This window comes from Podarcis filfolensis (assembly GCF_964270895.1).
Source record: "Podarcis filfolensis genome assembly, chromosome: 14".
Lineage (NCBI taxonomy): Eukaryota > Metazoa > Chordata > Lepidosauria > Squamata > Lacertidae > Podarcis > Podarcis filfolensis.
The window spans coordinates 37,866,696-37,890,178 of record NC_139616.1 but is presented as its reverse complement, the minus strand read 5'-3'; the positions used below and the strand labels follow the sequence as shown (position 1 = coordinate 37,890,178).

The following is a 23,483-nucleotide window of genomic DNA, read 5'->3' as shown; positions in this document are numbered from 1 at the left end:
TGACAAGCTGCTGCTGCTGTCTCACCCTGTTGCCTGAGCCTTTAAGCAAAGGCCACAGCCACAAGCGGGTGTTGCCTGCCCCAGCTGTGGACCAGGGCAGTGGCGGAGGAAGCCCAGGTTACTTTAAGTGTTTGCATGGGAATCGAGAAGTCTCGGGCAGGAAGGTGCAGGAGATGCAAAGAGGGCAAGGGCTTAGTCAGTAAAGAGCGGGAAAAACCATGGCAACCAGTCCTGGGTCAATGTTGCAAAATGGAACTAGGAGACTAGAATGTGGGTTGAGACACTCTTAAGCAGCAATGGGTCTTATGGCTCGGGGTTGATTCACTCCCCCAATAAATCTATTTTCCTAATAGCTTCCCGTACAAACAAAGGGGAATCCTCTAATCTGCTGGAAAGAAGTTTTGCCTGAAATCTTAGAAATCATCTGCCAGTCGGTGGGGACAGTACTGAACTAGATGGAGCAATGGTCTTGTTTTGGTATAAGGTAAATTCCTCTGTTCTTCCTACCAGGGGGCGAGTTTTTAATTTAACACATGGGTAGACAAACTAAGGCCTGGGGGCCGGATCTGGCCCAATCGCCTTCTAAATCCAGCCTGTGGACGGTCCGGGAATCGGCATGTTTTTACATGAGTAGAATGTGTCCTTTTATTTAAAATGCATCTCTGGGTTATTTGTGGGGCATAGGAATTCGTTCATTTCCCCCCCAAAATATAGATTGGCCTGAGGGACAGTGGACCAGCCCCCTGCTGCAAAAGTTTGCTGACCCCTGGTTTGACGGCACAATTGTGGACCAGGCAGGCTGAGTGATAGTGTTCTGAAGGTGCAAGTTGCTTTTCAATCCGGCTCCTCTTTATGCTAATTTTTCATCTCTGTTTAGTTACAGAGGTCTGACTCGAGTGTTTATCTGATTTTTCCAGATCTGCACCCTGAAGTCTCCCAATGTTCACCAACTGTTTAAAAGTGTGTTTTGTTTTTAAAAATGCATGCTTGCTTTTCAAGTGGCTTTTATTGGTTATTGGTGCTGTTTTTGTTATGGTTAATATTACTCATGTTTGTGGTTCTTTGTTCTACAGAGGCAGTCTTGGGAGCTGGAGTTGTAGCAGCCCCCTAACAACTCCCAGCTCCCAGAATTATTTGGGGCAGCCATGACTCTTCAGAGTTGTATCATAGGGCTTTAGGATTGATGGTGTGAATGTAGCCCTGCTCTAGGACTTTGGCATTGTTTTGTTGCCAAACAGTTTAGCCAGCATATAATAGGTTGTTGAACCAATTCTTTTTCCTACTTTAAGTTACAGGATTTTTATTAAATTTTCTGTTTTACAATTTAAAATACTCATTTAAACACCCTTGAAATATCAGTAGCTTCCCATCTTCTCTTTCCATGGTTCATTTTGCATATCATAAATCCCTGTGTATTTTACAAAAACTAAACCATTCAGGATTCCATTATTACATCCATCAAAACTGATTTACATGGTTGAATTTATCTCAATGCTGCCAAAATTTTCAAGTGTACACAATTTCCCCCCACACATTCAGTAAACGTTTTCCAATCTTCTCTAAACATATGTTCTTCTTGTTCTCATATTCTATATGTTAAATCTGCAAGCTGGACATATTCTGTCAACTTAAGTCCTTCTTTAGTTGGGACCTCACTCGTTTTCCATTTTTGGGCTAACAAAACATAGGCCGCAGTAATGGCATACATAAATAACCTTTTTTGAGTCAGTTTTAAGAAGATGGATGGATGTAACACATCAGTAGCTGAGATGGAAAACAATGATTCTTTAGAGCTTCACACAGTTCAGGGCCCCCACTCTCACCTGTTAGCTGAGATTCTGTGGCAGGGGCCTCCAAGAATTCCAAATATTTACTCTTCCTTTACAGGAAAGGTAGCCAGTGTGGACCCATCCAAAGGTTGTTGGACAACCATTCCCATCATCTGGGGTTGATGGGAGTTATAGTCCAGCTACACCTGGAGGGCACCAGGTTGGTGATTTAGGTTCTGCAGCAAGTGGTTCTCAAAGTGTTTTAGCTAATTTAATTTTTCTATTTTGCTTTTCCAAAATCGAATGTTGCAAGGTGCCGCCACCTGATTTTTGCTGACCCCCACCCCGTTCCACATCCAAGGCATTTGTGGATCCCTTGGTGTAACTCTCAGACTTTGGAAGGTTGGCATCACTGAATCAAGTCAGGTACTCGCTAGAAACAGGTGGTTGGCTCGGATGCAAATGTAGAAAGAAGGAAGCCAACACAGGAAATGCAGGTAAAAACGTCACATTTAATTGCAAGTTATTTCAGTATGAAGTGTCCTATCTTGGCCTAGCTGCAGGGAGGGAAGATTTAACAAGCATTTAATCAGAAATGGCGCCACCACTCTTCCCAGGGGCTAAAAGGTGAATTGAAGGTGTGAAATGGGGCCTGTAAATCCTAACCAATGTTTAGACAAGTAACTCATCATGTAGAAATTAGAATTTGGCGATTTCCTTAGCCAGAGTTGACAACCCTAGTTGGTTGGCAGAGAAAATAGCCTGGCTAACATGAAATGGGTTTATTATGTAGGTTGAAAGTAGTTTTGTGTTTTGGAGCCCACTTCTGCCTTGTGCTCAGTTTCTTGGGCAAGTTACCTGTATTCTAACCTCACCAGTTTCACCTTGCATGAAATGGGTGTTTTGTGTCTGCCCGTGTCTGCTATCCTTGGCAGCCATTTTGTGATGGCAAAGTTTGGTTTACATGCCATTTAAAATTTCCGAGAACGCTTTCAAGTGACACTGTGTTGTATGCTCCAGGGCAAAGTGGGAGATTAAAATTTCAGCTCCCTACCACATTTGGAACGTTGCTGCTGTCTGGACCCATTGCCAGGTATGCATCAGTTTAAGAGGGGGCCTGACTAACCGCCCAAAACCAGCCCTGAGCAGAGAGGGCTCTTACGTTTTTCAACTGCAGCATAATGGAAACAGCAGGCTCAGTAAAAATAAACAAATTACCTATTTCCCAGAAGACTTACGGAAGAGGGGCAGTGTGTTATATCCATTCTGGTTGTGGAGAAAGAGATTTTCTTCCTCAGCAGATAGCATAGAAACTTACGGTAAGTCGCTGTTGGTTGGAAGAGGGATGGAGTGGCTATGGAAAAATCTTGCTCAGTGCTTTCCATCAGCCTGCTTGATTGCCTGTATGGAACTCCTGATCGCTTGTGGCGACCATGCTAGCTAGCTCTTCACTACCAAGCTTCCTGGCCCTTTGGGAATGTCGATGCAGATCTTCGCTTCGCTTGTAAGTCTTTCAAAGTCAGTTTGAAACGTTGGTTAGGGCTGAGCAACCGTTAAAAGAGCAACCCTATCCTGCACCTGGGATGCAGGTGGTGCTGTGGGTTAAACCACAGAGCCTAGCGCTTGCTGATCAGAAGGTCGGCGGTTCGAATCCCTGTGACGGGGTGAGCTCCCATTGCTCGGTCCCTGCTCCTGCCAACATAGGAGTTCAAAAGCACGTCAAAGTGCAAGTAGATAAATAGATACCACTCCGGCGGGAAGGTAAACGGCATTTCCGTGTGCTGCTCTGGTTCGCCAGAAGCGGCTTAGTCATGCTGGCCACATGACCCGGAAGCTGTACGCCGGCTCCCTCGGCCAATAAATCAAGATGAGAGTCACAACCCCAGAGTCGGCCACGACTGGACCTAATGGTCAGGGGTCCCTTTACCTTTACAAGCATGTCTACTCAGAAGCAAGTTCTTTTGGATACAATGGGGCTTGCTCTCAGGCAAATGGGGTTCAGATTGTAGCCTTAAGAGATGAAGAGGGAGGGAAGAGCCACCTTTTGGTTTATAGTCTTTGGCTATCCTGGCAGTTACTTACAGTGTACAATAGGGGCTGTTCGCTCATTATTTTTCGATTGATTTTGCACATGTCCTTTGACAGCCACTGTTTCTGCCCCTTTCTTCAGCCTGCAGGTCACACTGATGATCCTTGCTCAGCAATGACGTCACAGAGAGGATATTGCCATAGTTGTTTCTTGAACATGCTCGTTTTTAACGGAGATGTTAGGGAGCGCGGGAGGTGTCGGGAATATCGTCCGAGTTGTTGCCCAAGAAGTCAAGGTTCCTCTTTCTTAAAAGCTGGACTGATTGCAGTGAAGATATTGCGAAGTAAAGAGCTGACTAGGCTGAGGTATGTAATTAGCTTGCTGTTTGGGGCCCAGAAATGCATTTTGTAAAGCAGAGGTGAGGAGAATCTCTAGCCTTCCAGATGTTGATGGACTACAACTCCCATCATCCTTTGCTGCCTGGGAGGCTGATGGGAGCTGGCAATCCAGCAACACAACACCTGGTGTGAAGCTATTAAGTTTGGGGAAACACAAAGCGACTTAAAAATACATTCTATATCCTTCCTGGGATTCTTCATACTCTCACCCTGAACTCCATTGTCTCCAGGATTATTATGTGACCCCAACGTGGTGCGGCCAGCACTGTGGAGCAGACTTCACCGCTGCCTCTTCCTACCAGCTCTTGGCTCTTGCTGCTCAGCTCACCGCCCTCCTCTTGCATTGATATTTGGGGCAGCAGCCAGCTGTACTCATAGGAAGAGCATGGAAATGGGCAGAAGCAGGAACAAAAGCCTCCTGACTTGGTTGTCGTCGTCGTCGTCCCCCCCCCACACACACAACTGATGTTCGGAAAAAAGAACTTGGGCAACCTCTTGAGTGCAACTCTCTTCCTAGGTACGGAGGTGCTGGAGAATAGTGAGGCTGTCCAATCCTAACCAGTAGATGACCAGGGACCAGGAGCTGGAGTTCAGGAGAAGAGAGGAAGTCGCTCTCCTGTGTGAACTAACACAAGGGGCTGCTGCTGCTGCTGCTGCTGCTGCTCGGAGGATCTGCAGCCCCAGGAGGTGTGACTTTATCATGTATATGACTATCTGCCTGCTTAACTGTGTAAGTTTAATAAATTGGAATTATATAACCTGTGAGTGTGAGAAGGAAATGGATTAAGAATCGAAGTGGTGGGGCATAGCAATTAACAATAATTTTGGGTTTGGGTGCCTGAAGGAGGGCTGTAGGGTGGGGAGGGGGCTGCTGGGACCAAAAAGCTCAGCATTAGGAAGAGCTGCCATAGGCATCGTGGGATGAGCATTTTCATCTCTGTCATCTCTACCTACATTCTTTTTTAAAGAAAAAAATCCCAGTTGAACTATATAGTAAAGCTGCAACATAAGCTCCCTTTACATACACGGTTGCAACCAGAAGTGGTTGGGTTGTTGTTTTTTCTGGGGGGGGGGGGGGTGTCAAATAAAAAATAAATAAATGGGAGTGGAGGAAATCCGCCATTCCTGGCTTGGCATTTATTCTCTCCCCCCCCCCCCCAATGTACCCAGTGGGTTTTCTTGCTTACCAGGCTCTGGAAAGGTTGTGGGACGACTCTGGAAAGCTCCCAGAACCTTCATGTCTTCTCCCCTGAGGTGGATAAGCAGCCCTCCACCTTGCGGGGTCTAGGGATTCCAAACTTTGCACACAGGTCCCTGGACCTGAACCCATAAGTAAGTTGGAGGGGTTTTGGGGTCCAATGTGCTATGTCTTTGTGCAGAACTTTTGCATCCGGCTATCCTTACACATGAAACATACCCCTAGCACAATATGGAATCCAGATCCAGCCTATCAACGAAACTTGTAAATGGAACTATGCATGGTTGCCATATAATCCATGGTGAACTTAAAACTTTGGGCGGCGCTAGTTTTCTAGAGAGAAAGGTGCCGGAACTCTCCACGAATGCCTCCCTTGTTCTCTTTTAATGGCAATGGTGCCCACCTGAGAGGTGCCGGAACTGAGTTCTGGCAAGTTCCAGCTGGGGGGGGGGGGAGCTCTGACTTTGGGAATTGGGGATTATCTGCACAGATGAGTTCCAAGATGGCGGCGCATTCATACGCTGCGGCTCTGAGCCTTCATACAGAAGGTTGCAGGATCCACTCTTGGCATCTATAGGTTGGGCTGGAAACCCTAGAAAACTATTACCACTCAGTGTAGACAAGACTGAGCTAGATAGTCTGACTCAGTATAAAAAAAGCACCAGTTTTCGTATTATATTTTCCACGCTTTGGCAAACGCTGCTTAGTTCCAAAACTTGGAATGGAGCTCTTTGCTGCTGGGGCAGGACATAGTCAAAAGCTTGGCTGGGCATCCAAGAACTAGCAACACACTTCTCTGATTCATAGTCTTTCATATATTTAATACATTAGATGAGCCATTGCAAATCAAAAGGAAATTGTTAAATTCATACAGCTTACAAAATGAAGTGAACACACCCCTGTTGAAAGTATCCACACGCTTGTTTCAGTTTTGCTTTCAGTATTGTTCCAAGAAATCGGTTTAGGAACTGTGCAAATAAACAAAAGGGTCTCTATCAGAACGATTGTCCCAATGACTTTGTATATGCTCTTGGAAGGTCACAGCAGCATCTATAGCGATGGAACTGGCAGTGACCCTATGCAGTTTTCTGAACTCTGAAGTGTAGAGTCAAAGGAGCCTGATGTCAGTCCACCAATGCCATCATTTTGAGGAGTTTCACCTTTCAGAAAGTCATCTTCCTCTTCACCTTTGCTCTGCACACACACAAAAAGGAAACGGAAGTGCTTTTCACTTGATTTGTTGTTTCACTCTGCTATCTAGACTAAGGATTTTGTACCAGTCCAAAAAACACGGGAACAAACATACTCCAAGGCAAGGCATCACATCAGAACTAAAGGCGGTGTTTGAATAAAATTGCTCACCTCATTAATGGAGCCTGTAGCCTCTATGAGGTCTTCAGAACACTCCTCTTCCCAAAACTGATATAATGGGTTGATTATGTTCTTTGATCTGCAAAAGGCATAATATAAGGAAAGTAGAAGAAAGTAGATACATGTGCTGATCACAAGGCCATTCCAATGCCATCGATTCCCCTACAGTGGAAGAAGCTGTCCTTCAATGGGTTAGTTACCCCAATGCAATAGGGCAATGTCAGTTTAATGGCCATTCTATATAGTAAAAAGTCTTCCTCCAATTGGCTAGCTCTGAGGCCAGGTGGCCACGCCAATGTTTTCTAGACTTATCCTCCCCTCTGGCTTAAAAGGACATGGAAATGTTAATAATGAAACCATCCTACATGCCAATAGCAAGCTCAGTTTGAGCAGCCAAAACAACACTTTGTATGAATGAGAGGGGAGGCATCAACAAGCTCAGAGGTTTCAAAAGTAAAAAATGGAACAAGCACCAAGAGGAAATGAGAACCCCACAAACAGTGTAACTGGTACTGAGCAAGGACTCTCCCCCCCCCCCCAATCCTATGCTGGTGCTGCACCACCAAAGTATCCAGCTGGACACAGCTGCACAAGATTGGCATGACACAGTTCCTCCCCACCCAGATTGCCACAACAGTACTGCATCAAGAACTTGTAATGGGAAACGAAAAGCAAAATACAGCCTGTAAACCTGTGCTGAAAACAGTAAGGAGTGCTTTGCTTGGAAGTGCCAAACGGCCTCTTTCCATAGTAAGTAAAAGAAGGTTCGCTGATGTCTGGAATTAGATACCTTTTGAGAATATAAGGGTCAAACGGGAAATAGCTGTCAAGGGGGTTTGTGCAAGTCTCAACAGAGTCACCCCCACAGCTGCTTCTTACAACTGGCAAAACTTGCCGCCTGTTCCTCTCGATGATGGTGTCACAAAATGCGATTTGGTATTTCCTGGAAGAGAGCAAAAATGGTTGGGTGAAGTTTCTCTTTTAAGAAGAGATATGCAGCCACAAAAACAAGCACACCAAAAACAGCTAAGCCCCTTTCTACTGGCTCAGGTGGGACCCAATCACGTCTGGCTTCTCCCCTCCCTGTACAGGCACTCCCACAATGAGTGACTAAAATTGCATATATTGGGAGCACCCTGGAGGGGTAGCAGGGCTTGCACAGCTGAGATGCTGGGCAGGGGGTTGGATTTACAGTCACAGTTCGGCCTTCCAACCTACAAGCATTGTCCAAACAAGCAGAGCACACATCTGCAAGGGCCTATTATTAGAAAACAAATATATATTTTGACACCTATATTTCTGTATTCAATTAACAATATTCAAGAGAGCTTTTTTTTAAAGACACTTACCTGGTAATGGCAGCAAAAAAATTCACAATGGAAGGCAAGCAGACCTTCAGGGGGTTTAGCTGGCACATCACAATGCGTTCAAGGTTTAAGCTCTGCAAGAAGGCCAAACCTTCAAAACAAAACGAGCAAAGAACATTTAGTGCTAGGGAAAGCGAAAACTGTTTGGGCAGTATGCATTTTTCACAATGCACATGAGGCCCGGTGCCGCTTTGAATGCTACAGGAGAAAAGTGTTTGTTACTAAAAGTTGCACACATGCAACAAGAAGGCAGTCAGGCCTGGCTTCCTTGCAGATAAAACATACAGTGTGCATGCTACTAAATGCTTTAAATGCATTGAATAGGAATGTCTAAAACAGTCTCCAACGGAGATGGTGTTATCTGGTGGGTCAAAGGAAAATTAGGAACACAGAAAGCTGTCATGCCAAGGCAGACCATTACTCAGTGTTCTTCACAGATGGCCAGTAGTTCTTCAGTGTTTCAGGGTCTCAGCCCTACTTGGAGATGCTCTACCATTGAGCTGTGGCCCTCCTAATTCAATTGAATTAACTCCAGTTCAAAAGAGGAATCTTCTAAATGCTCTTCCACCCAGTATTTGTTCTGCTCTGTAAACTTCTTCATGGCTCCCCAATTGAGAACTCCAAAGATGTGCCCACGTACTAATGAGAACACTCCCCACCCACACAGCTGCTTCTCGCTGTGAGCCATTCAGCTATTAAACTGCCAAATTATGCCTGAGCTGTGTTTTTATCCCATATACACACCTTTCTTTAGGTTTCCATCCACTATTTGCTTGTGACGAAATATGATCACGTAGAACACAGCCTGGCAGGCGGCATAAAAGGGCCCATGAAGAGTGATGTCGCAAAAGGCTTTCGCCCCTGTGCCCTGGTTGTCGATGTACACGTGCAGCCAGTTGACCAGCAAGTCCAGACAGGTTTTCACTGTACTGCAATGGGACCAAAGAAAAAAAGCCTAATTAAGGCCAGCTGTCCCGCATTTCACAGGTAAGTTGGTAGCTACCATTTGGGACAAGGTGCAATGAGGCAACTACATTGTTGTTAGCAGTTCAGGCTTGGACACACAGCCAAAAATGCATCTGGGCATGCCAAAAGCATTCCAGCTGTTTGCAAAACAAAACCAGTATTTGGAAATTGGCTGAAAGGACTCCAGCTACAGAGCAGAGCAATAAGGGAATTGAAGCAAACAGAAAGGGTGAATGGCAGTAGCTGGAGTCCAGGTGAAGACTGAAGGCTTAAGGTGTATACAATGATGCACCTGAAGTGAGAAAAGCAGATAAGTAAATACAGTCATACCTCATAAGTTTGCTTCATGTTACGTTCTTTCAGGATATGTCCCGCAGCGACCCGGAAGTACCGGAAAGGGTTACTTCCGGGTTTCGCCGGTAGCACATGCGCAGACGCGCAAAATGACCTCACGCGCATGTGCAGAAGTGGTGAATCGCAACCCACGCATGCGCAGATGCACCGCTGCAGGTTGCACTCTTCATGTTGCGAACGGGCCTCCGGAACGGATCCCGTTCGCAACCAGAGGTACCACTGTACCAGAACACTGCTGTTGTAAGATTCAGAGCAAACAGAAGGAAGTACTTCTTTCACACAGTGCATTATTAAAGGAGTTCGATCCTATAAGATGGTAGTGATGGACGGCTTTAAAAGCGGATTCCACATATTCAAGAAGAAGACTGTCCAATTTCTACAAGCCATGCTCTCCTTCCACTGCCACAGCCAATATGTCTCTGAAGACCAGCTCCTGGGAATTGCAAGTGGGGAGTGTGCTGTTGTGCTCAGGTCCCGCCTGGGGGCTTCCCACAGGTTGAGCAAAGCGAGGACAGGATGCTGAACTAGATGACTTTTGGCCTGATGCAGGAGGGCTTCTCATGTTTTTGCACAGACAAGTCAGAGGAAGGGCTGACTTGAAGAAGGGCTTAAGACAAAATTCTTTGTGTGGTTCTGGACATCAAAGTTGACCACCAGATGCCAGAAAAGAAGCTTGGTTATGGGGACCTCTCTACCTATGATGCTATTTGAGACTGAGATCAGGGGTAGGTAACCTGTGGCTCTGGGGATGTTCTGGGGCACTCCATCTCCCATCCTTTGCATTCTACTGCCCCAGGCAGCTGCCTGCACGGCAGAATGGGACACCAAAAATAGGAAACACTTAGCAGTCCAGGATAAGCTAGTCCTTGGGAAAGGTATGTAAGCTCAGTAGTAGAGCATCTGCTTTGCATGCAGAAGATCCCAGATTCAATCCCTGGCATCTCCAGGTCAGGCTGTTCCCCACCCAAAACTCTGGAGAGCTGCTGCCAGTCAGAGTAGACAATACTGAGCCAAATGGGCCATTGGTCTGACAGCGTAAGGCAGCTTCCTATGACAGCTAAGTATCTATTGCATTAGCTCCTCCACTGCACTCCTCAATTCCACATATCTAGCCTTGCACAGCAGATCAGTAACTACAAAAAAGGAAGTTGGTACGCTACTTACACAACCGGAACAAACTTTGCCCGTGCCAAAAAGCTGCCGGTGTAGTTGGCAGCAGCCTGCCTGATCACAGCCGGAGTGTTTGGATTACGAAGCATTTTCCAAAGATGCTCCACAAAGGCTTCTGCAATCCCCTGTAAGACAGAGTCACACGTGGCAAGACATCAAATGCTGTGGAAACTAAATCCATGGACTCTATTTGCAGGCATCAATTACTTCTGGGAGTAGGGGTGAGGAACATGTAGCCCTCCAGATCGGCTCCAACTTCCATCAGTCCCAGTCAACATGTCCAGTGATCAGGGGTGAGGAAAGATGTGAGTCCAGTAACATTTGAAAGTCCACCCTGACTTCAGGGAGATACCCAGCAAACAAGGGACCTTTTTGGCAGTGAAAGCAATCAACATGCCTGCGTATGTTGGAAGTAGTGTCCTGTCTCAGATTTTGCTCACAAAGAAGACTGTGGATGCTTTTAGCTCCAACTACCAAGGCCTAGGCCACAGTTCCTTGCAGCCCACCTCCACCCCCCACACACATTTAGGGGATCTGGGATGGCTTCCCACATCAATCAGTGGGAGCAAAGAACAGCAAGAGAGGCAATTAACTATACGCACCAGTTTGAAGCTAGAGAGGTAGAACATGATGTACTGCACGTGACATGAGCCATGGGTCGGCAAAATGAGCTTATCAAACACTGTCACCAGATCCCGATACAAATCCTTGGTGTTGCCAATATCAAGCTTCCCTGAGAACAGAAAAACCATTTCTGTTACCGCAGCATTGTACCAAGGAACAGCATGCCTATTTTTCATATTTACAGTAATGTTTGTTAAATCAAAATGTTATTGGCGAACCAAATGCAAGTTATAGCAAGAAACAAACAAAAGAAAAGCAAGCAATTTTAGCAAGCAAGCAGTGACAGTAAATATGAACATATGTAATAAAACACATGTAATACACAAAAACATAACACATATACAGTGGTACCTCAGGTTACATACGCTTCAGGTTACATACGCTTCAGGTTACAGACTCCACTAACCCAGAAATAGTGCTTCAGGTTAAGAACTTTGCTTCAGGATGAGAACAGAAATCGTGTCCCGGCAGCGCGGCAGCAGCAGGAGGCCCCATTAGCTAAAGTGGTGCTTCAGGTTAAGAACAGTTTCAGACCTCCAGAACGGACCTCCGGAACGAATTAAGTACTTAACCCGAGGTACCACTGTATCAGGTTGCAAAGCTTGTCTCATGGGTTTTCCCAAGTTGGGAAGGTTTCACAGCACACACAGCTGTATTGAACATAACAGGCTTAGCCAGGTTAGACAGCAGGTGTTTGATTTTGTCGATGTCACTAAGAGTGGCAATCGGCTCTAAAAAAAATATTTAAATATTTTCCCTAAAAAGGCACTGATAAAACTCCACATGGTTAATCTCATCTGGCATAACTTTCTCCTGCCCTTAATACAAACATCTACACACAGGCCTGTCTTGCTTCCTCTTACCCACTTTAAGCCTGCAGATCTATATTCCGGAATCTCCTGCTAGGTTGTCCCACAGATTATTTCTATCATCTCTGCTGCCTCCTCACTATCAATCTCAATGAAATAATTTAAGCACATTGTGCAGGGGTAATTACCGTTCACATGGCAGATATCTTTAACGTATGAAAACAAGACAATCATCAGGATGTCTAGGCGTTCTGCAACTGGGTGAGCCATCACCTCATTCTTCTCCGGGTTTTCTCCATCTTCATCCTATTAAATAAAAAGTATTGAATAAAGAGTACTGAACTCTGGTAACGTCTGGAAAATCACCATTGTGGAGAAGCTTATGTATCGAATGTACATCACCATCATCATCAACATTAAGGGGGAAGTAAAACAGGATGCCTTCTGTTCAGAAGGGAGGTTTATTTTTCTTGCTAATGAGAATAATTCAGGCAAATGCAGAGCCATTATTGTGTCTTCATCTAAATTATACACAAAGTAGTGACAATTTCAGAAAACATCAAAAACAGATGTTATATATATTAACTACAGCAAGGATATTATTTGCTAAACCATGGAAGCAAATCCAGGTTCTGAGAAAGCAAAAATTAATTAAAAATATATGGGGAAAGCTGGAATTTATAAAGTTAACAAGGATGGTACATCCATATAAAATTGTGAGAAAACTGGTAAATGGAATTCAACAATCAAATACACACACACACACACACACACACACACACACACACACACAATGTATGAAATAGGTATAACATTCAGGGTCATATTGTTTCCTGCTATAAAGGAAATATAAGCAAATACTTAAATATTTGATATTGAGATTTTTTTGAGAGATAATTTGAACATTTATTTAAAGTAGACTGACATTCAACCTATATTTTTGAAAGTGCTACAAAAAAATAATTGTGATGTCAAATGTTTCATTATCAAGATATTGTAAGAATACTGGAAGGCTTATATAATAGGATGTGTTGCATTATATAACATTCTTACTAATATTTGTATTATCATGTATTATTTGTATTACCAAGAACATGGATTCCCCCAAAGAATCCTGGGATCCATGGTTTGCTAAGGGTGCTGGGAACTGTAGCTCAGTGAGGGGGTAAACTACAGTTCCCAGGATTCTTTGAGGGAAACCATGTGCTTTGCACGTATGGCTCGGATGTGACCCATTGCACTGCTCAATAAGCACACTTGCCATGTCAAAGAGTCCTTCTTCAGCAGCCCCTTCGCTCTCATCCTCTTCAGCAGCTTCAATCTCTTTTCTCGGAGCGCTCACCTGTTGTAAGGAGTAAGGATACTGAACATTTCTAAAGGCGTTAGATACGCGCGCAAATGAAGGTGCGCAACAATTCTTAAAACTTAGATGTCCCGCCCCCAGCTGAAAAGGTAAGGGTTTGATTGAAATACTACCCAATGTCACATTTATATCCTGCCTTAAATGCAAGGAGCTCAAGACACCGCACTTAGGGGAGACTGCTCCATTGTGCAAGCAGAAATCCTTGCGCTGATGAAACTTTCAAAGAATCATAGAATTGTAGAGTTGGAAGGGACCTTGAGGGTCATCTAGTCCAAGCGATGCAGGGATCTCAAGTGTATGCAGAGCTACTTTGGACACAACCCCTATAATTTACTTTCCCACCCAGGAACAGGGCAAAAGCAGGCTATCCATTAAAGCCAGTCTAATAAAACCATCTATACAACCATCTCTTTTGTCCACTTTTTATAAACACTGACCTGGAGATGGTATGGACCAGGCATAGGCAAACTCGGCCCCCCAGATGTTTTGGGACTACAACTCCCATGATCCCTAGCTAGCAAGACCAGTGGTCAGGGATGATGGGAATTGCAGTCCCCAAACATCGGGAGGGCCGAGTTTGCCTATGCCTTCCTTTTCTAAAATGTAATACAAAATAAAGGTGAAAGAATTAAGTCTTTTACGAACCACACCCTATACTTACATCGATCTTTAATATCCTTTCAATAACCAGCTCCAGAATGTCATGCCTCAGAGTTGGGATATATCCGCTGATTCGTAGCATGTTATGCACGTAGCATTGCTGCAATGGAATTCCCCCACAAAAATGATAAATTAAAAAACATATACAAAAAATGTTCTTCTTGTATAGAAAACCATTTGAGTACTAAGACTCACAAGCCTCTTCAATTTGTAGTTTAAACACACTGCAGATTGGATTTCCTCAAGGTGGGCCTTTGTTTTTCAGTTTCATACTGCTTGAGCTTCAGCAATATAGGTTTGGGTCAGGGATTTTTTAATGGGTAAGGCACCACACAATAGGAGGGACCACAGCTCGTGTTTTGCATGAAAGAGGTTCCAGGTTCAATCCCTGCCAATATTCACAGTTAAAAGGAAATCGGGCAAAGGGAGATAGGAAAACAAAACAGCCAAAGCAGAAAATCCCTGGTAAGATGGAAAGACGAAGAAGGCATTAACTCTTGAAGGAATAGAAAAAGCTTCTTCATGCTGACAGTTCTCTATGCTCATCCTGTATCTGCACCATCAAGATCTGTGGATGCTCAACTTCTGCCACTTTTATTTCAAGAGGGTCATTAACAATAGCACTGACGCAAGACACACAAAGGAAAATCCCATTTTAAACTGAAGGCTGATTACTCACCAGGGTTCTTTCTGATTTGTTAACAAAGGGAAATTTGTCAACAAGCACCGGCATGAGAAACTGCGGCGTCCTGCAATGCAAGTGTAAAGAAGCTTCAAAATAAGTGTGAACACAGGACAGCCCATGAAACAATCTCAGCAAACGAAACATTTCAGGAGCTGAACGATGAAAGTCTCATAAAAAAGAGGCACAGGCACTGATTCACAATACTGTTTTCCACCCAAGTTTGAGATAGATTTCTTAACATAAATACGGGTCTACTTAAGGAAAGTAAACAGTAATGGTATAAATAAGATTACTGGGTTATCGTGCACATATTATCTCTCGGTGGAGCAACTACAATTTAATCCGTTTATTAAATAAATTATTAATTTCATTTATTGACTGATTTTAATTGGTTACATCTAGTTTATCAGGAAAAATAAGAAACAAGCCCCAACAGCACAGTGTACACATGCAAAGTCTTTAGTCTTTTAGAAGACTCATTGGAAACTCAGGATGGAGAATTAGATCTGTCCTCAGGGAAGAATAATCACACATGCGGTTAATCGAGAGTAATTTATTCCCTACCAAGATAGTTCACTCGCAATCATACTCCACCTAAAATCATGCACTGAAATGGGGGGGGGGGGGAATACACTTTATACATTGAGCAATTTAATTGAAAATACAAATTATTATAATTCAGTAGAACCCTAAACACAGGATTAAGGCTTCTCTTTCTTACAAGCTTTCATACGTCATACCGTAACCGATTACAACAGTAATACAGAGGAACCAATCTAGGGGAAAACATAATTTGAGGGCTGCTAAACATATTTATATGAATTAATACCACTGACCTATTTTGAACTGCAGAATATTATCAATTTAGGTAGCTTTGTCACTTGAAGCTAATATGCAAGATGTGTGATTGTGTTTCAGCTAGCAGGTAGAAAAGGCTATGAATTAACTTAGGGGATGTACCAAATCAATTATGTACTTACAAAGGGACGTATTTTGCAATTGTTTGCAGTGCTCTATGGCAAGTGTCAAAGCCTTCGGTAACATCTGCAAGAATTGAACATCATCAAGCATGTACGTTAATCCAGAAGTTTTTCTTATATAGATTTTCATGTTATATTTTATGGGAGCACTTCCTTAATCACTTAAGGTAGATAGATTTGGTGCAATTATATTGTTTAAACCAAGCATAGGCAAACTCGGCCCTCCAGATGTTTTGGGACTACAACTCCCATCATCCCTAGCTAACAGGACTAGTGGTCAGGGATGATGGAAGTTGTAGTCCCAAAACATCTGGAGGGCCAAGAGTGCCTATGCCTGGTTTAGACTCTATATCTAATGTATGTGAGTGGCAGGGCTGGGCGATAACTGGTTTTCATCATTGTGATATATCACCTGCTACATATCATAATATACTGATATATCAAGATGTCTGAAATAAAAATGGAGCTATGTAGAGGCATTAACTGGCTTCACGGTTTCCCCCACATTGTGATTTTTGCATAGCACACATACAGTACACATCATGATTTGCGATATATCACCAAGTCAAAAATTATGAAACCGAAATCATGATATGGACTTCAAACCGGTTTTGGACAATATATTGATATATTACACAGCCTTAGTGAGTGGCAACGGCTGCTAGCTTAGATAGCTTTTAAATCGAATTAAGTAAATTCAGGGAGGCTCCTGCTGTATGCAACCTCCAAGTTTCATTCAATGGAAAGCCACAAATATCAGAGAGAACTAGATTTCACCCTTAACCTTAACACTAGAACCACCAGTGTAGTAAAATGGAAATAATATGGAACACAGGAAGCTCAGCATATTATACTGAGTTAGCTTACACTGACTGGCAGCAGCTCTCCCAAGATTTTGTGCTAACATAACTGACCATTAGACATGAAATGGCTACTCACTTTCATCATCATCTGAATCCGAAATGTCCACATCGTTCTCTTGTATGGTTATTCGAGCTAGGTGGAAACAGCATTATTCTATTATTATACACTTCACGTGAGAATCTGATTGCCAAACTTAAGTTCGAAATGAAAATGGCCACCTGGTCAACAATACAAGGCAGAAGAAAAGAAATCCAAAACTCACGCGGTACAAAGTGCGAGACAATCATTGCAAGACATGGCCTAAGGTAGATCGTCTGTGCTGACACCAAGTTGCTCAGGAAAGCCAAATACTCTTCCACCACAGGCTGGCTCCTTTTCAGCCACTGCACCCTCTGCAAAGTTACACATACGCTTAAGTTTGAATGTACGTTGCACAGACTGAATCAAGACCAAGTACAGCAAACATTAGAAATGGCACACTCTTACCAATAAGATGCTGACTAGTTGTTCAAACTCCTTGGTCAAGAGTGTAACGGAAGACCGAAACTCACCCAGCCAGTTTATAATCTGGTCATCCTGCAAACAGAACCAATTTCTCTTTAATAGTCTGAACTTTATAAGGTTGTAAAAAACGACAACCTATTAGTAACGGGGGTATTTTTTTCAAAACTGAGTTAATCCAACAGAAGGGCTATTAGGCTTCCACATATCACTCATTACTGGGAGTGTGATGCCACCCTCTAGTGTGATGAGCGACCAGTCTTCCTCTCTAGTTTGAAGCTGGAGAGTGTGCAGGGTTCATCTATGCAGTTAAGTAGTGATCCTAACCCCACCCCAGCTCTAAGGCTGGGAGGAAGGCCAGGAACTCTGTAGCAGTTGTGTGGCTAAGGTGTCCAGGGCACCTCCGGATGACCCCTGCTCCCACCCACCTCTCCTGTGGGAAAGGCAAGTGAATAGTGGGCTAGGATGGCAGCTGCCACACAGAGGCACTTCCGGGTAGACTTTCCTGTAATGAAGGTAGAATGGAGTGGGGTGCCTCTTGGGCTGTTCTTGGGCAGTGGCCAGGCCAGGAGGGAAGGATGGCAACATGGCAACCAGCAGGGCCAGAAAAAAACCTGCTGGGAACCCATGATAGCAATTGCAGAGATAAAGAATAGGGCCTACTTGGAAGTGGCTCCTTAATTACAGAACACCCTCCCTCCATATGCTGTCAATTATGATGATTTTGAAGTACACTCAAGTCTGTTTTCCAGAGCTTTTATTAACTTGTTAGTGATTTTTCATCATTTAATGTCTTACAATGGATCTTGAGGTTTCAGCTGCTGTTTTGTTACTGGTTCTGGTATACGTAGTAAATTTTATACTGGAAACTGAGTGAACTTTTCTTTTTTTGTAGATACATAGTTGACCTTAGAATTACTTAAAAGTTAAATTTCTGTTCACGTGAATGAGTTGGCAGAGGGGGCAGGGAAGCCAGACACAATAACACTGCCTTCACATCAGTCAAAAAACAGACATATTGCTGGTGGTACTGGGTGATTTCCCCTAAGTCAGATTTAGAACTGAGCTCTTAAAAATAGGGGAAATAGCTGAGTTCTTTTGAACCCAACTGTGTGCATATTTCAGACCCTGTTGTGCCTCCAGTAATATCACTGGAAGCACAACAAGGCCTGATCCCTCTCTCAATGAGCCCCCAACAACCCCATTCCTTATCTTTATTGCTGCTCTGCCAATGGAAGCATAGATGGTCTCTTTTGCCCCATCCCTCTTTGACACCAGACACAAAGATTCAAGAAGCAATGGGTAACATACAGAGCCAGCAGCACTGAGCAAACCACATTACCTAGCATTGCTTGTGTCTGACATGCAGCATGACAGGCATTGAAAGGATTGTGCACAACCCCCCTCCACTCCTCTAGTGTCAGAACAATTACAAGGGTAAAGGTGGGAGTGAGCTAGGGATAGAGGGAAGCCATAAGTTCCTATGTAGCTTAGATTCTATCCAAGTCTCTGGGCTTGTAAGGCTTCCTTGAAATCAAGTCTAGCATTACACGCCTGTATTCTAAGCTGTGGTCAGATCTGTTACTGATTATCCTAGTTATAATCATAAATGGTACACAAAACTGCAACAATTCATTCTGGTTCATTTTTTTCTTACATTTAAGAAGTCATGCAGAGCACTGAAATACTTGGATGAAAAAATCCTTACTTTTAAGTCTGGATCTAACAGCTGATGCTTCAACAAATCAAATTCGGTTGTCTCACCCTTCAAAACAAAAACATGAATGAAGTTGTACCCTAACAAATCATGCAGCCTTGCATCAAAGCTTATTCGATCCCTATTGAAAATAAATAGAGAGACACATTGGGTATATTACTGTTTCAAAGCATAAAAGCAATTAATAGAGGTTCTCTTCTCTCTCTTTTTGCAACATATGTTACTAACTTTACTGTAGCTCCCCAAAACCTTTTTTTTTTCAGATTTAGTGACTATATCTTGTTTTCCTTTCACTTCTTTTGGTGAAAATAACTAAGATACTGCCAGAGACAGTGGGAGTATACAGCTAAAAGACAATCTCTTAAGGCCAAACTTGCATTTTTCATTTAAAAAAAAGCAACAACCACCTTTCAATACAGTCAGAAAATACAAAAGATGAGACAGATAACCATACTACCTTTTGGTATTTTAGAAGGATGTCTGTCAACGTCCCACCAAATCTGACTGTTTTCCTCGGTGGAGATTTTAGAAACTCATCTGCAGCCAACATGTCAGCAGTCCTGGGCAGAATAAAATATATGAATGAACACAGTAAGCCAATGCTTTGAAAGTGTGTGTGAGAAACCAGCAAGGAATGAATACGTGTGTGTGTGTGTGTGTGTGTGTGTGTGTGTGTTAAACTCCATACAAGCAAGTGTTCTGAACACACTTCCAATGTTGAATTACAATTTTAATTTATTCCTTATGATGATATCCCACTTTACCTCCAAAGAGAATTAATGTGGCATTGATTGATTGCATTTATATTAAACCATTCCTCCAAGGATCTCAAGGTGGTGATGTGCATGACCCTCCCCTGTTTACAGCTAAAGAGTGTCAGGATAGGTCCACATATCCTCTTGGCCATTTAAGCTCCCAGGGTCAGTGAAGACCTGTCACTGCCGTCGCAGCCTAGCCTACCTCACAGTGCTGTTGCAAGGAGATAAAATGTAGGTTCGGTAAAAGGATGGTAAAAAAAAAAGCCACACGCCAAGTCTTATGAGGAAAAGTTGAGGGAATTGGGTGTGTTTAGCCTGGTAAAGAGGAGACTGAGGCTAGATATGATAGCCATCTTCAAATACAGTACAGTGGTACCTCGGGTTACATGCTTCAGGTTACAGACTCCGTTAACCCAGAAATAGTACCTCGGGTTAAGAACTTTGCTTCAGGATGAGAACAGAAACTGTGCGGCGGCAGCGGGAGGCCCCACTAACTAAAGTGGTACCTCAGGTTAAGAACAGTTTCAGGTTCCTCTGGAATGAATTAAGTTCTTAACCCGAGGTACCACTGTATCTAAACGACTGTCACATGGAAGATGGAGCAAGCTTGTTTTCTCCTGCTCTGGAGGACAGGATTCAAGTTACAAGAAAGCAGAAAACATCAGGAAGAACTTTATGACAGTGAGAGCCGTTTGACAGCGGAACAGACTCCTAGAAGAAGCTGGACTCTCCTTCCTTGGAGGGTCTTAAGCAGATGTTGGATGGTTACCTGTCAAATATGCTTTAGTTTATCCAGATAAACTTTCAAAGCATGCCTCAAAGCACGCTGTTTTCTTTTACACAACCTTCCCGAATTCCTGCATTGCAGGGGGTTGGAACAGATGACCCTCGGGCTCCCTTCCAACAATTCCATGATTCTTCGGAGATTCCGAGGATTTCCTCTGGGACATCCCTCCCCACGCCCCTAAATCCGCCCTAGGGGATCCCACCTAAAAGTAGACTTAGGGAGCAGGAGAAACTTCCCACTGCGTGAGCAGCAGAAGTCCTTGTGCTGACAGGACACGTTGGTGGAATACGATTTGGAGCAGCTTTTTGGAGACGCAGGAGGCAAACACGATGCAGTCAATGAGCTTCCCCCCTCCGCCGCCCCCAGCGCACCTCCCTCCCACCCTGGCAGCCTCCACCTCACTCTCACCTGCGCTTCGCCGAGGCCTGACTCAGGGCCTCGGCCTGCCGCCCAGCCCGCGGGGCCGCCGTTCTTCCTTTCCCCACGAAGCCCACGAAGCCGCCGCTTCTTCCCTTTCCATCCTCCTCGTGCGCGCAGCCCAAAAGACGCGAGTCTTCCCCACGCAGCACAGCCAGCGCAGAAGTCTGCCTCGGACGTCCCCGGAAGTGAAACGAGAGGTGATTTCCGGGTCGGCGGGGGGGGGCGGGCCTTCCGCAGTTTAAAGGGCCACCCGCGCGACCGAAGGCGCATTGGCACTTGTGGCTCTGCGTCCCGGAGCGGCTGGAAAGAGGCTCCGTCGAATGTGTAGGCGCCGCGGTATCTGGTAATACGGTAATGCGGAGCCTGTGGTGGTTTGGACCGGCGGACTAAGAGCGGGGTTCGAATACCCCGGCGGGTGACGTTGCCTCTCCGCTTGACCTGCCTCACAGGGTTGTTGTTCTTGTTGGGTGAGGATTCAAATGGGAGAGGAGGCAAAATTCTGGACTAAATCGCAGGAACATGTTCTGGTCTTCCCCGCAAAAAAACACAAAAAAACCCACTCTGGTTTATACGCGTGGAGTTCTGTCGATATGTATGTGATAAAAATCATTTAAAAAGAATTAATAAAAGCACTTTTTATTTTGAAAAAACGGAGGTGGAGGGAGAAGCGTTGTTCGCTACCTTGAGCTCTTTGGCGGGGGAGGGGGGCGGAAAGGTGGGACGTGAATGGAATGATTTGTTTGTTCCGTACAACTGATATAGCACTTTGATTGTATAAAAAAAGACTCAAAGCAGTTTACAAAAGATAAAACGGTAGGATCAAGAAAGGTTCGCAAGCCTACTTTAAAACCTACAAGTTTTTTTTAAAAAATGCTACATCAGATTAAAACGACCTTCCTAAGCATCTGAGTAAGCTTGTCTAAGCAGGAATGCTTTTAGCAAGCACTGAAAAAGAGTACAGTGAAGCTGCCTCCTTGATCTCAATAGGCAGGGGGTTCCAAAGTGTAGGCGCTGCTACACTAGATCAAGTTCTTGCAAATGAGGGACAGGTATTATGCGGCGTCTGTAATAGTGCCAATTCCACCAATCGGCATGGGGTAAGGCGATCTCATAGGGATGAAATAATGAAATACAAATAAATGCAGTGCAGTTCTGCATCGTATGTATGTCTACTTGGAAGTGCTGCCAAGATCTAGGATTTCATCCTTAGCCTAATAATAGATCCCTGCCTATTTCGGAACTGTGTGTGGCAGCACACATCCAATGCATGATTCCCTGTGTAACCCTTCACGTGATCTCTTTGTCGATTTAAACTCAAAGGGGGCACACTTCTGAACAGGTATGCATAAGACTGAATTCTTAATTATGCAAAATACACTATCTGTTTTGCAGTTTGTAAAAAAAATGACAGTATTTGAAGCTGGAGTGGCTTCAATACTTTTTCACAATTTAATTTTTGTTACGTTTTGGGGTTTATTTGATTTTCCAGTTAGGTTTTGGGTTGAACATGGCAGGAACCACAAGTAAAGGAACATCTGTCTTAAAGGACATGATCATGAATTATTTCCCTTACACGGGCTGCATACACAGCATGCACGACTTCCCTCAAAGAATCCTGAGAACTGTAGTTTGCTAAGGGTGGTGCAGGTAATAGTAGCTGTGCGAGGGTAAAATATGCCAGTATTCCTCTGGGGGAAGCCATGTGCTGTAAATATATGGCATGCATGTGGCCATGGTCCCATTCTGCCCTGTTCAAAGCCAAATGAAAATGAAGGGGAATTCTGACCATGCTTCACATACAATTTCATGTGAAACCATTGTAAGATAGTAGCGAAGTGCTGTACTGAGGAGACCCAGGTTCAAATCTTCACTCACTGGTCGAACAATGGCTGGCCCTACCATTAGGCAAAATGAGGCAGCCACCGCAGGTGGATGCTATGGGGCAAAGATAAAAGTTGTATGAGCCATGTGGTGCACCCTGTGTCTTTTAAGCTTGCCTGTTGCTCTTAGGACTCTGCACCCACCAAAAGCACATGGTTCCTGGAATGTTTATTACTAGGGAATGGAGCATGAGAGGCAGGGGCTGCCAAATTTTAGCATCACATAGGTGCTGAATTTGAGCATCTGCACAGCAAGGCATTGAAGACATTGCTACATGCTACGACTTTCAGGCATAGGGGTCAAATGAAACCTGGATGGACATAGATAACATCAAACATGCCAAAGATAGAATTGACTTGAAGGGGATTGTGGGGTAGAGACTGTACAAATCCACCTTCTCAAACTAAAAAGACAAGTCCCCCCACAAATATCTGATCCTAGGAAGAAAAAGTGGGTGTGTATGAAGCAAGCATATTTTCAGTGGGTCTGCTAATGAAATCTTGTACACACAGACACAAGCTCAACATGTCCCTTTCCCAAGTTTTGAAAATGTTTTGTTATGCAATGCTTTAGCTCTGTTGTGGACAAGTTAGTTAGTGGTACTTAGGAATGTGGCCCCAGAATCTACGAATAGATTCTGGGGCAGGCAAGTGAGCTGAAGGAGGTGAAAAAGGGAAACCTAAGAAGCTAGTAACAGTATATTTTTAGTAATGGAATGCCAGATTCTTGTTTGACACAATATCTACTTTTCTGCTCGTTTAAAATAATCTCTACCTGTTTCTTCATTCTATCAATTCAAATGTAAAGCAGAA

The 23,483-nt window shown here is 44.0% G+C and overlaps 1 protein-coding gene and 1 long non-coding RNA gene across 3 annotated transcripts; one reads left to right on the top strand and one right to left on the bottom strand.

The window, feature by feature from the left end:
* Nucleotides 1-270: 270 nt before the first annotated feature.
* Nucleotides 271-4,967, top strand: LOC310749021. Of its 2 annotated transcripts, none has more exons than XR_014541428.1 (3): nucleotides 271-484; nucleotides 2,083-2,266; nucleotides 3,940-4,967. It is a non-coding gene; the product is annotated as an uncharacterized lncRNA (long non-coding RNA). The 2 variants fall into 2 exon arrangements; XR_014541429.1 differs by lacking the exon at nucleotides 271-484 and having other exon boundaries at nucleotides 1,267-2,266; nucleotides 3,940-4,163; nucleotides 4,714-4,964.
* Nucleotides 4,968-6,186: 1,219 nt separating this feature from the next.
* RRN3 (RRN3 homolog, RNA polymerase I transcription factor) lies at nucleotides 6,187-20,993 on the bottom strand. Its single transcript, XM_083585115.1, has 18 exons — nucleotides 20,779-20,993; nucleotides 19,283-19,385; nucleotides 18,817-18,873; nucleotides 17,094-17,183; nucleotides 16,870-16,999; nucleotides 16,683-16,739; nucleotides 15,744-15,807; nucleotides 14,758-14,827; nucleotides 14,080-14,178; nucleotides 13,317-13,397; nucleotides 12,244-12,361; nucleotides 11,225-11,355; nucleotides 10,617-10,747; nucleotides 8,877-9,061; nucleotides 8,115-8,223; nucleotides 7,556-7,708; nucleotides 6,757-6,844; nucleotides 6,187-6,588 (listed from the first exon to the last, which is right to left on the bottom strand). The coding sequence occupies exons 2-18, from the start codon at nucleotides 19,373-19,375 to the stop codon at nucleotides 6,445-6,447; spliced, it is 1,800 nt and encodes a 599-aa protein (XP_083441241.1). The 5' UTR covers nucleotides 19,376-19,385; nucleotides 20,779-20,993; the 3' UTR covers nucleotides 6,187-6,444.
* Between the last annotated feature and the right edge of the window lie 2,490 nt (nucleotides 20,994-23,483).

Bases quoted from the DNA above. Each gene is read 5' to 3' on its own strand.
- RRN3 (XM_083585115.1), bottom strand. From the start codon at position 19,375: ATGTTGGCTGCAGATGAGTTTCTAAAATCTCCACCGAGGAAAACAGTC. The intron at 17,000-17,093 runs GTAAGAGTGTGC...GTAACTTTGCAG, and splicing joins AACTAGTCAGCATCTTATTG to AGGGTGCAGTGGCTGAAAAG. The intron at 11,356-12,243 runs GTAATTACCCCT...TTCTGTTCTCAG, and splicing joins AGATATCTGCCATGTGAACG to GGAAGCTTGATATTGGCAAC.